This window comes from Caretta caretta, chromosome 6 (assembly GCF_965140235.1).
Source record: "Caretta caretta isolate rCarCar2 chromosome 6, rCarCar1.hap1, whole genome shotgun sequence".
NCBI lineage: Eukaryota > Metazoa > Chordata > Testudines > Cheloniidae > Caretta > Caretta caretta.
Window position 1 is genome coordinate 46,262,469 of NC_134211.1, and position 12,410 is coordinate 46,274,878.

Consider the following 12,410-nt stretch of genomic DNA (forward strand, 5'->3'; position numbering starts at 1 on the left):
AAGTCCATCTGAAAATTTGCTTTAACATAAATTAAGATGCAGTTGCTATGTTATCATTGAAAAAGCTTCTTTCATACAACTATCCTTAGCCACGTAAAGTCTAGATTCTGAGTTACTCTATGAAAATGGAATTCCACTAATTACCATTACAAGAAACCAGAATATTGAACTGCGAACACTGTGTCCAATGAACAATCTAATTTAAGGGACATTCAAAACAGGCAAACAATACTCAAAGCATTTTAGTATAATAAGTATAATTTAAAATTCACTTTGAGCCATAAAACAGAAACACAGAGATTTAGTATATTGTATACACACACACACAATCTACGATTAAACACAGAACTAGTTGAAGTTCAGCTCCTGCCACAGGAAAGCAGTTAAGCACTTCATTTCTCCAATGTAAACTGTTGGCCTGCCTGTGTGTTAAATTTTTCCTCACCTGTTCCAGGTGTCTTCAGTGAGCCTGAGGTGGTTGAAGGTTTAGTTCTCGGTGTAGTAATGCCAATCTGAGCTGACATGCCCCGTCTCCAGGAACCAGTCTGTGAAATGACAGTGTTCTTCCTACCAGAAGTGCTTTTATCAGATTCATCAGACACATCGGAAGGATTTCGCCTCCATTTAGATCCAGACTCCATCTTTATGCCACTATCTGATCCTCCATCAGATTTCTTGACTTCATCACTGGACCACAGGGAATTCCGCTCGACCTGCAAATGCTTTTCTGCATCAGTCTAAGGGAAACAATAAATCATATCAGAATCTCCATTGTAAATGTCTTTTTGAAATCCCTCCTTTTTTTAGGGTTCAAAATCTAGAACCACCAAGCTGATTTAAAAATTCACTAATAATTTTTTATTACACTTAGACATTTTTCTTTTGTTTGTTTGTTGAGCCTGCTTTTTGCCAGCGAAAACCCAAGATAAATGAATTCTACTAGCTGTGTTTGCTTTCTGATACACTGGGGAACAATCACTAAAAAGCCAAAACCAAAAACGAACCAACTATCCAACACACACCAAACACCTGATTAATAAACAATAAGGAAAATACTCAGTTCATTGCCATTTACCTCCTCCTTGAATTTTATATGAACCTTTTCACTGCAATGCATAAAAATCATTTTAAACACGTGCAGCTAGCTTTTCTTTGTTCTTGCTGTTTTCCTATCTCTCGTCTGGCAATTTGATCTCAAGAGCACAATGAGGTGGCTTTTTGCATAGACTGAAAGATGTGGAATGCTGTTAGTTTTAATCTCACCCATTAGAAAGACACCCAAGAACTGGAGAGAAATAAAACCCCATTATACCACTTTCAAACACATTAAAATCTGACTTAAATCCACAAAGCAAGTCAGTTCCCAGTTTGCACTGAAACTCCATCTCTTACTTTTTTATATTTTGCCAATCCTACTGCACATACTGTTTATAAAGTCAGATGCTTTATGGAGAATTTTGCAACTACCACACTCAAGGAAGGAATTTCCCCCTGACCAAACCACAGCCAAACTCCAGACAACCCTATCAATATCCCATTATATTATCCTATATATTCCCAACCCCATACTCCTTTTCCTTTCCCTTTCCCATTACGAATGATTACTAAGAGATACATCTATTAAAACTTCTCTTACTGAATTAGGTTTCCCCTGCCAAACTTATTTTGTGATAAACAGTTGGAAGTTTGTAATATCACAACCAACTATAGAAGCTGACCACCACCCACACCTCGGAGAATGTGAACTCCAAGCGATAACTAAGGTTATTCTCTAATCACAGCACCTTCATGGAAGCAACTGTAAATCCACACTGGCTTGTGTCTCACTGAACTGAGTTGTGCAGGAGGAGGCTAACTAAGGCCTGTTTCTGCAACATGCTGAAAAGTGCTTTCATCCCATCGGCCTCAGGGGAGGTGATGGTGGTGAGAACCTTGTATTAGGCTTTCAAGCACTTAGAAAGATCTGGTCTTAACTACCCCAAGAGCTTTTTAAAAAAACACCGTCAGATACCTGGGTAATCAGCAAAGTGGCAAAAGGAAATACAGAAAAAAGTACATGACAATTTAACATGCTCTCTGGAAGATATTAGATTTTATTTTGAAACCTCCCATCGCCCTGAATCTATCTATGGTTTTATAATTTATTTTCTTTTATCATTATGTCACATCCCTAACATTACATGAGTGAAGGGAAAAAACCTTAACCAGCTAATGAGACTCTTAGAACTTTATGACTACAATAGCAAACCCAGAGATTTGCTCAGTTTAAAAAGGTTCCATTTAAAGGTTCAGTTACCTTCCTTTCCAAATAATGGGGTCTTGATTTTAGATAAGTCTTCTTGACTCATCTGATAATTTACTGCTGCTGTTACCCTTGTGAAGGAACTGCTTTTTCTTGTGAACTATTTTAGTATTTAATCTACTGCCAGCAAAACTTCCAAGCTATTTTATTCATTCTCTCTCCCAATTCTTGTTGCAGTCTGAGTCCTTTTCATATATCTCCTAATTCTTACTTCCCATTGTTGTGGGAAGGGACGACCTCCATGAATTTTCTACATAGATTTAAACTTTTACCACATTTATAGTCTGTTTTTCAGAGGTGCTGAATTCTCACAGCTCCCACTGGCTTCAGTTGAAGTTGTGAGTGCTCAGTACATCTAAATATCAGTTCCTTAGTCTTGTATTTAGCACAATTAGATTTGTTTCTGTTTTCCCTCTCTTGTTTCTTTTGTTCAGATAATACTGCATATGCATTACTGACTACATCTACAGAGACTATCATGTGAGGGCCCTCCCCCTTTGGTATGTTGTATTGTTGGTCTGGGCTCCCAGTTTCACATACAGGAGCTCCACGATCTCTCTTTAATTATCTGAAATCCAAACCCTGCACTCCCTTAAACAGATGTTGTAAGACCACAACTATCTTAAAAGCTATGAACCTGTGACACGGGGACCAAAGCAGTAGGACCCCTGAGAACGGGTACGCCACATCCCTGTGTGCTGTGAAGATCTCTGTGCCAGGTCTTTGTGGCTCACCACATAGAAGAAGGCAAATATGGACAGGCAAAGACCGTAATACATGAGTCTAAGCAAAGAATACAAGAGAGGGAGGAGCACAGTGGCCAATACATAACACTCCACTTTCATAGGCTGCGGCATTAATTCTGAGTCCACTCCCAAACTAAACATGATTCCCACAGTCAAAGCCCATTAACTTGCTCTATGTTGGTGAGATTAGGATTTGGCTTTTAAGAGATGAAATAAAGTCTTTTGTGAACAACAATTTGCATTTAACAGCACCTTTCATTTTAGGACAGCAGAACACTTTACAGAAATTCTTTAAAGAATTTAAATATTTTTGTGAGATAGTCTTATAATTCTCTCACACAGGCATTATAAAATGGGTAAACTGAGCAAGGAGCAGTTAAATTAGGTTACAGCAAGTAAATGGCAGAATTACAAATATAACCCATGTATCCTGGTGTGACCCAAGAAGCCATTAATACTAACAGGGAAGTGGGTTACAAGAACTCATTCTAGTTGACCAAAGAATGTCATGGGAGGTCTCAAATGAAAGCTCATGTTACACTGGTCACCAATATCATCGCCAAATGTATGTACAGATGTACTGAAAATATGTTCTTAAGAGTCTGTACCAAGGTATAGCCACCAGCAAAGGGGAAAAATCAGGTTTTCCTCCAGACAGGAGGTAAGAAATGTGTATCTCTCTGTTGGGATGTATATTAAGCATTGTAAGGTAACAAAATGGATGTCTATTTACATACAAAGTCAAATGTTAATGAAGAGAGAAGAAATCAACAGGAAAGGAGCACACAAGAAAAAACAAGCCATGGGAGGTTATCATGTATATGAGTGAAGACAAAGACGATCCTGCACCTAGGGAAGTAAACTGACATCACGTTTGCATTCATGAAAACAGGAGCTTCGCCAACCTTGGTTGAAAACACCAAAGATAACTTTGGGTGAGATAAACTTCTTTACTCAGTAACTTTACTTGTTACTTAAGTTTAGCCTCTAGAAAATGTGTAATGATTTTGTTTAGATATATCCATTTGTTTCCAATATCCTTATTCACTATCACCTGAATCTCTAGTCTTTGATAATAAATTTATTCTTGTTTTCACTATAACTATATGTCAGTGCTCTAGTATTAAGCAAGAGCTGGTCCTAAGTGGCATGATACAAGCAGGTGTGTATACTGTTCCTTTAGGAACAGCGGACCTGGTATTTCTGTGGATAAGGGTCTGGACACTACAGGGAATACTTGGAGATGGCTTGGGGATTGGTGTGTGCCATTCACTAATCTGCAAAGAGGGAGCAGGGCCTGCGGGGGGTCTAGAAGGTAGTACTTATGTTGCCAGAGGTGAGTGGCTTCAGGGAGATGACTCACAGCAGGCACAGACAAGGCTGCCTGATGCTTAAGGACTGGTGCTGGTGAGGTACCCAACAACCCTGGGCATCCCTGGGGAGCATTCCTACTCCAATCACTGGATTGTACTGCCTGTGCAAGTTTTGGGCCCTATTCTTCTACCATATGCTTGCATTCCCTTGGATGCTAGAATGGTTGTGGGAGAAAGGGAAGTAAGTTTGGTAGTACTATTCGATTGTGATCTCTTAGAAATACTTCCTAGAATCTGACCCACTAAAAGGCATGAGTCAAACTCAGTCACCTATTACAGACTAATATTTAGTCAATTGCCTTTATTTTCCTCGCTGTATTCTAATGTTCAGACATTTCTATTTAACAATTGTGGGGGAACCCATAGTTTGCCTGTGTAACTGCTTTTGTAACATGCTTGAAGAAGTGCTTCAATGACCGTAACTCCTCTCTCCAATTCAGTGGAGGACTTGCATTAGCCATTTCAAACACACATGAAATTGCTGACACAACCAGAGGCTCACTCTACAAATCTTTAATGTTGGCTCAGATACGCACCTCATGGCCAGGTAACAAAGAGTCATACACTCTTGCAACACAGTACTTTAGGCAGTGCAACCCTTCACAGCAACTACACTTCTACATTAAAACAGCCATTAAATAAAGATTCAGATCCCAGTCCAACGTGCCCCCTCCCCCCTTAAAAAAATTGTAACCATATAGGGGTCCCTTTGCAACGCCACATGTGATATCAAATTAAGACACCTTGTGTCCCATTTGTGATAACAGAGACACCTTGGCTTCCTAAACTGTTTTAGAAAGAACAAAAATGGGTTTACAGTCCTGAACTTTGAAAATTAGTATCAAAATGAAAAGAAAACCATTTATGTTATTGCACCCCTTAGTGATGACAATCTATTTTATGAATCCACTAGATATGTGGCTTCTGAGCACTAAGAGTTGTATGCATGATGCTTCTGGATATGAAATTTACGGTCTTATGAAATATTGCCAAAAGTAGAAAGCCTGCAATAATGTGCAGCCCAGGAAGCTTAAGATAATACAATTCCTTAGCCAATGTGTGTTTACATTTCCGCTGAAAGTGTAATAAACTCTAAACTCTGGCAGTAACTTAGTTAAACTCTGTTCTTTAATAAATGGTATGGTATACTTTCTAGTGCTAAAGAAAAATCACATCTGTTACTTATAATGTTGTATGTACAGTGGGTCTATTAAAAAAATCAACACTTAATTGTCACCACACTGTGGTAACAGAGGTGTCACAAATTTCACGTACAGAGAAAGACGGTGGTATCTTCCATACACCAGTGTGGTAACTGGTGATAAGCACTAATGATAACCATTGTATTGGGGTGTTTGCAGAGAGAATAATTACTAACTACCTTAGTGACCTATGGCCTGATTCACAAAGGTGCTGAACTCCTTCCGTAGCTTGATCCCAGCTGAAGTTGTTTAGGCCACTAGTGTTAATATTTTTCATTAAAATAAAGACTAAAAAGCAGGTAAGGTCCCACAGCACTTTACCAACTCTAAGCCTGTTCTCAATAGGCGCTGAGCACCTACAACCCTCAGTGAAATCAATGGGAGTTGTGGGTGCTCAGCCTTTCTGAACATCATACATACAGCATCACTTTTAGTGTGGAGGGCAGCAGCCAAAGTAGCACATAGCACAATTCAGAGCAGATGTGGGAAATAATATATCTGCCCTCTTTTAAAGCAGAAAAATATTATAATCGCTATGCAAACTCCTCCTAAAGTGACCTTCTTATAAGCGAATATCAGAAATCCTTATCTGATCATTATGTTTACACCAAGTACTCTCCAGAAAACATACTTGTTATGCACACATGGCACAATGTATTTTGATGCAAGGGAGCATGAAGGGTACTGTTGAAAAGATATAAAGGAGTCAAAGAGAAAAGGAACACTGAAAGATCAGACTTGCCTTCCAAAGTAGCAAGTCTGTAAAAAAAATAAAATAAACTGGGAAGTAAAATAATATTTTGAGAGGTTAAAAAAATGTACAGAAAAAAGTGATCAATTCTGCCACTCTTAATTTTTCTGAGTAGCAAGTAGCCCCACTGATTTCAGTGGGACCAGCTGTGCAGGTACGGTACTACTCAACATCAGTAAAGGGGGCAGGATTGAGCCCTTAAGGTTGAAAGTGCTGAGAGTAAAATATTAAACATTGATCAAGACAAATTCTGACAGCAGGAGTTTGTTATTTTATTTCTGGTCAGGTTTTCAACAATTTCAGAGTGAGTTGCTGAAAGGCTGTAAAGGAGCCAAATATCACAGTCTAGGGTTACTATTATAAGAAATATGCTGATGCATTTCATTCTTCATTTCAAGAAAACCCTGAACTGTTGAAAGGATGAAGTAATAGACAGGCTCATTCACTTTAAGGGATTGTAGCTGTTGCTTAGAGAAAATAACTCCACCAGTGCTGCTGTATGTCTAGAAGCAAACAGAAATTTTACCTGTGCATCTATGTTTTTACGGGAAGAGGCAGGTGTGTTGGCATAGGAGCTGATGGAGGAGCTGGTGTTAATGTCATCGGTGCTGAGGTTATCTATGGTGTCACTGATCCCACTGCTGACAGAGCTGCTGTCATCCCAGCTGTGGAAAGAACACATGCTTTATACCCAAGCAAGACAATACTAGAGCTGTTGAGGAATCAAAAGACATACAAGTGATAAAACAAAGTCTCAAGATGACAAATATTATTGATACAGATATATCCAAAGTGCAACTTTTGACCGGTATCAGGCTGTGCTTCTTGGTGACCTACTTTCTATTGGATATCTTATTCAATACTATAGATCATCATTTTATGATCACCTATTCTGTATTAGCAACAACATCCTGCCACCAGGATCCTGGCTCAGCCCCCAGTTCGTATAGCAAAACAAAGTTTAAACTAAACATCACTCCCTACCTCCTCAGTCCCAGAAGAGGAGAAGTGGTAGGCTTAAGAAGATACCTCTTGACAGATGAAGCAGGATTTTACCGACTCATCAGCAGGTACAGGAGCTCAAATTCAGTGGTGAAATTAATTTTTGAGCAAACTTCTGGACTCTGTCTTACTAACTGAACCTGGATAACAAACTATCATATTCCATCCCCAGCACCACCATCATCAGCACCTAGTTATATTGTGTGGTTGCCAAAGAGGACAAAGGGACAGAAATTTATTTAGAAATAGCCAGCTGGTTGTAGTTTTTAAAGCTTTAATCAAAGAATGCATTTGTTGTTTAACTAATGCATAACCCTGCTGACACTTACATTAATACTCCCGCCAGTTCGGTAAGGCAATAGGTTATTATTTAGGACTAGCTTTTCCAGCACGTTAGCTGCAGCTTTTTCCATCAAATATGAAAGACACAACTGGAAGTTTAGCACAAAAAATAACCACATATTTAAATCAATTGGAAGGTCACAACAGACAAAAGAAAAAAAATTCTAACATCAAGACAGACACTTCACCTTTAATGTGCACGTACAGTAAACTGCTGAAGTAAAGATTTACGAACTAGTATACAATGGCTTCTTTTCTAAGGATAATAAAACCCCATTTGAATAACTGTCCTACTGGCAACTCTCCAAAGATGCCTTTGGAGCCCTTGCAGCCTACTGATAAATACACATTTCAGAAAATGTATAAACAAATATTTCATAGACAAAGTGTTAGCTGTAAAGAAGCCCAGGTATCTATGGCAGTGCTTCTCCAGCTATATTAGAATATGGCCCACAGATTTAGAGAAATCCAATCCCCTACTTTTCTTACAACATTTCCTGTCTGCTTTCATGGTCCTGTATTCCCTAAGATCAATGAGGGTTGCTGGACCATTGTTTAGAAATCACTCACAAACGGATACACAGGATATACAATGTATGTTTGTTTCTTTCTTTGTTTTTAATTGTATGATTATACATAAACCCAAAGACCAATGGGTTGTAGAGGTTAGAGTTGAGGAATGGGAGCCAGATTTTCATGTATTATATTCTCAGATCTGCCACTGACTTTCTGTATACCCTTTCGCAACCACTTCCATCATGTGCTTCACGTTCCCTATTTGTGTTTACAAAGATACCTACTCTAATGTGTTGCATGAAGTTTAAAAGAATGTCTTTTTTAAGTGATTTTTGCTCAGAGTATATAAAAGCAACATTTAAAATTACAAGAAAAAGGATTTGCAAACTCGGGCTGACTTGTCTACATGGGCACATTAAAAGTTCATCCAAATTAACTGAAGATATGCATTTAGAGTGAATTCGTTAAACCACAATAAATCCCTGTATGGAACCTCTCATTCAGAATTAAAGTGGCCTTAATTTTGCTTTAGTTTCATTGCTAAATTCACACTTCTTGTTAATTCAGATCAATTTTCCTGAGGGTCCCCATGCAGACAAGCCCCGCGTTTTGCAAACTCCACACATAATTTGAGAAGTTTGCAAGACCCTGAATCTTAAGTTCAAAAGGAAAACAGAAGTTCACATATTTGGTGTTACTATTGTTTAGAAGAAAAAGATTTTTTTCCCTCTAGGACTAGTTTAATCTGATTATATGTTGAAGGAGGAGCACTTAGTAATAGAAAAACAAAGATATAAGCTTTTTTAAATTAAATCTAAGAATCCTTGGAATATAACAAAATAAGCAAAAAGACCCAACAACAAGAGTTTTGTTGCAATTGCTGTTTTCTAGTATTCCTTGTAATATACCACAGCTCATTATGTATGACCACACAGCATTCTCGTACTCCAATAGGCCCTGATTCACAAGACACTTAAGCATGTACCTAATTTTAAACACCTGAGTAGCCCTATTGACATCAGTCAGTTCCCTTGACTTCAGTTAGCCTGTTTACATGCTTACTGTGAGGCATGTGGTTGCTGAATTGAAGACATAAGGCCTACGAATAAAGTCAGAAACATGCATGTGACTGTACTAGCTGTTGTGGCTTTAAACAGAGACTGCAAAGTGTTTGAGTTTAAATATTTGATCTACCTTAAATTTGTGGTACTAAGATGGAGAAGGTTAATCATTTAAACTTTATGTATTAAAAAATATACTACTTCATTACCAAATTAAAAAACAAAACAAAACAAAAAACCAGAATTGCAACATGTGGGGCCCAGAGCTAGAATATCTTGCATTTTGTCTGCTAATAGCTAAATTACACTATTCTTGGAGCAATGCTGATGACATCAGTAAATGATACTGATGCACAAGCAAAACTATTTTGACAGGATAAGATGCGACATAAGCTAAAATCAGCCAGGTCAATTTCAGCTTTACTCCAAAGTACTTCAGAGTGGGGGGAAATCAGTCTTCAACAAAAAGGGAAAGAATTAGATGGGCAGGAAAAAGAAACCTTGTACCATTTAAAAGATATTTTTTTAAAAAAGGCTATACAAGCAATTACTTCGCACCCTACCTTCAAGCAAGACCGATCCTTGACTTTATTTTAATACAGGGGTTCTCAAACGGGGGTTGGGACCCCTCGGGGGGTTGTGAGGTTATTACAGGGGGATCGTGAGCTGTCAGCCTCCACCCCAAACCCTGCTTTGCCTCCAGCATTTATAATGGTGTTAAATATATAAACAAGTGTTTTTAATTTATAAGGGGGGTTGCACTCAGACGCTTGTTATGTGAAAGGGGTCACCAGTACAATAGCTTGAGAACCACTGTTTTAATATAACTGTTGTACTCTGGACTCTGTAGATAAGATCATCATGGAAGTAGTTTTATCTGTTACTTGGCTAAATCTTTCAAAAATAAAATCTGTACAACATACATCTCAGTACAAACAGTAGGAGAATTCATTTGATCCAATTAAAATACATGCATATTTTAACCTCTTTCTTCAATCCAGCATATGTAAAGTTATTCATCCAGTATTCTAAAGAAATAATAATATGGTGAGTAGTACACATTATAATATATCCTACATTTTGCATTAAATATGTTATATAATATATCCTATCATATACACAGGGTCATAAAAAACGTAGAGCTCTAAAAAAGTATCAGTTGAATCACTGTGTACACCCCCCTGCAAAGGCAGGGTGTAGTCTCCTCATAGAGGACCTAATCAGTTACCAAACTGATAAATGTCCATTTCACATTGTTTCTTTAAAAGATGCCCAAAACCCACATAAATTAGTTCACATTATTACCTTGCGTCCGTGTCTTGATGGTTAAAGTCAAAAGAGAGGAAGCAGAAAGGGAAATCTAACAGCCCTCACAACTACAACATTCCTGGCTCTCTGAGCCATGATAACTTCTTTGTAATTTAGCTGGTGCAATTAATAATTTCTGATGTCAGCAAAAGTCAACTCAGCCATAACGCAAAGCTGGAGCCTTTGGGCTTTCCTTCATCCATTTGATCAATCAACTGAAACTCTACTTGGGTTACTCAAAATTACATGAATTCTTAGAAGTATATTTATTTCAACCTCTTGCTCCATGTGCATGGAAGTAGTACAACGATGTTCTCAAAGGATATCAGCACAATTGAAAACGTCAGATTGTAAATGCGATCAAGATATAGTCTGAGATTTCAGATATTGTAACATCTGAAGAGATAAGAGACATCCAAAGGGTGTAACAAGACCCTTGAGAGGCTTGGAGCTCTCAGAACTCTCAAGAGACACAGGGCCATCAAGTTTAAGGGACCACTAGATCATCTAGTCTGACCTCCTGTACATCACAGGCCACCAACACCATCCAACATACTTGTATTAATTTAGATGGAGTAAATGGGCCAAAGATGTTAACATAACACCCACACACGAAACCCAATAACTGAAATAAGAAAAAAAGCACTACAAACCACAGAAGACTAGATTATTATGTGCCATGGGCAGAGAATAGGAAGGACTGATTTGCACCAGTGCTCAAGGACCCCGCAATGACAGGAAAATAATAAATGAGATAAATCCAGATAATCCTGGTAAGTGATCCACACCCACGCGCTGCAGAGGAAGGCAAAATATGCCCACTGTCACTGCCAAACTGACCTGGGGGAAAATTCTTTCCGAACCCCATACGTGGAGATCAGTTAGACTCTGAACCATTGAATCAATGGGAGTTTGGGTGCTAAGTTATCGGTCCGGATCAGGACTACACCATGCACTGAGGAACAGACTCTATTATACCACTAATAATTATTTTTGGCTGATGTTATATTTGAACATAATCTGTTTTCTGATGCTCTGAATTGAAAATAAAGTTTAACAATGAAAGCTGGAATATGAAAAAAAAAGCACTACAAACCATATAGCCTAGTATCTGAATAGCCTGAATAGCCTAGTATCAACATATCAACTTGAATATTTTCATGTCTACTTTTGAAGTACGGGGGATGGCTCCTGTCTGGCATCCAATTGTCAGCCTAATGCTCTCATACCTTACCCTGTTCCACTGTGTGGCTCAGCACTTCATATACAAGAAGCTGACCCAAATGATTAATTAATTAAGGGTCCTTGGGTTTTCACCCTCCCACAGTTACTGTTTCTCTCACCCACATACACTGCTGCTCCTTTGAAAGCTGCCTTCATGCTCTCTGCCAGCACAGGAATACCATCTCTTCCATAGCAGCAATTGCTCCTAAGAGGTGCTTTAGAGCAGTGGTTCTCAACCAGGGGTCTGGAGTCCCTAGGGGGTTGTGAGCAGGTTTCAGGGGGTCCGCCAAGCAGGGCCAGGGTTAGACTCATTGGGGCCCAAGTCAGAAAGCTGAAGCCCCACCAAATGAGGCTGAGCCCTGTGCCCTGAGCAACTTAGCTTCGCGGGGGGTGCTGTAGTATGGGGTCCCAGGAAATAGCCCTGCTTGCTACTCCCTAATGTCGGCCCTGGCTTTTATATGCGGCAAGTCAGTTGTTGTGGCACAGGTAGGCCGTGGAGTTTTTATAGCATGTTGGGGAGGGCCTCAGAAAGAAAAAAGTCGAGGGCCCCTGCTTTGGAGCAGTGGTTTTCAAACTTTTTTTC

General features: G+C 38.9%; 1 protein-coding gene across 9 annotated transcripts in view; it reads right to left on the minus strand.

Annotated features, from left to right (window-relative positions):
- The window catches only part of NAV2 (neuron navigator 2), a 660,409-nt gene that overhangs the window by 60,923 nt on the left and 587,076 nt on the right, over positions 1 to 12,410 (minus strand). For all 9 annotated transcript variants that reach the window (XM_075129477.1, XM_075129476.1, XM_075129478.1 and 6 more), the window contains 2 exons: positions 6,901 to 7,039; positions 446 to 737 (listed from right to left, as the gene is read on the minus strand). In XM_075129477.1, coding sequence (XP_074985578.1) covers positions 446 to 737; positions 6,901 to 7,039 — 431 coding nt within the window. The remainder of the gene's footprint in view (positions 1 to 445; positions 738 to 6,900; positions 7,040 to 12,410) is intronic.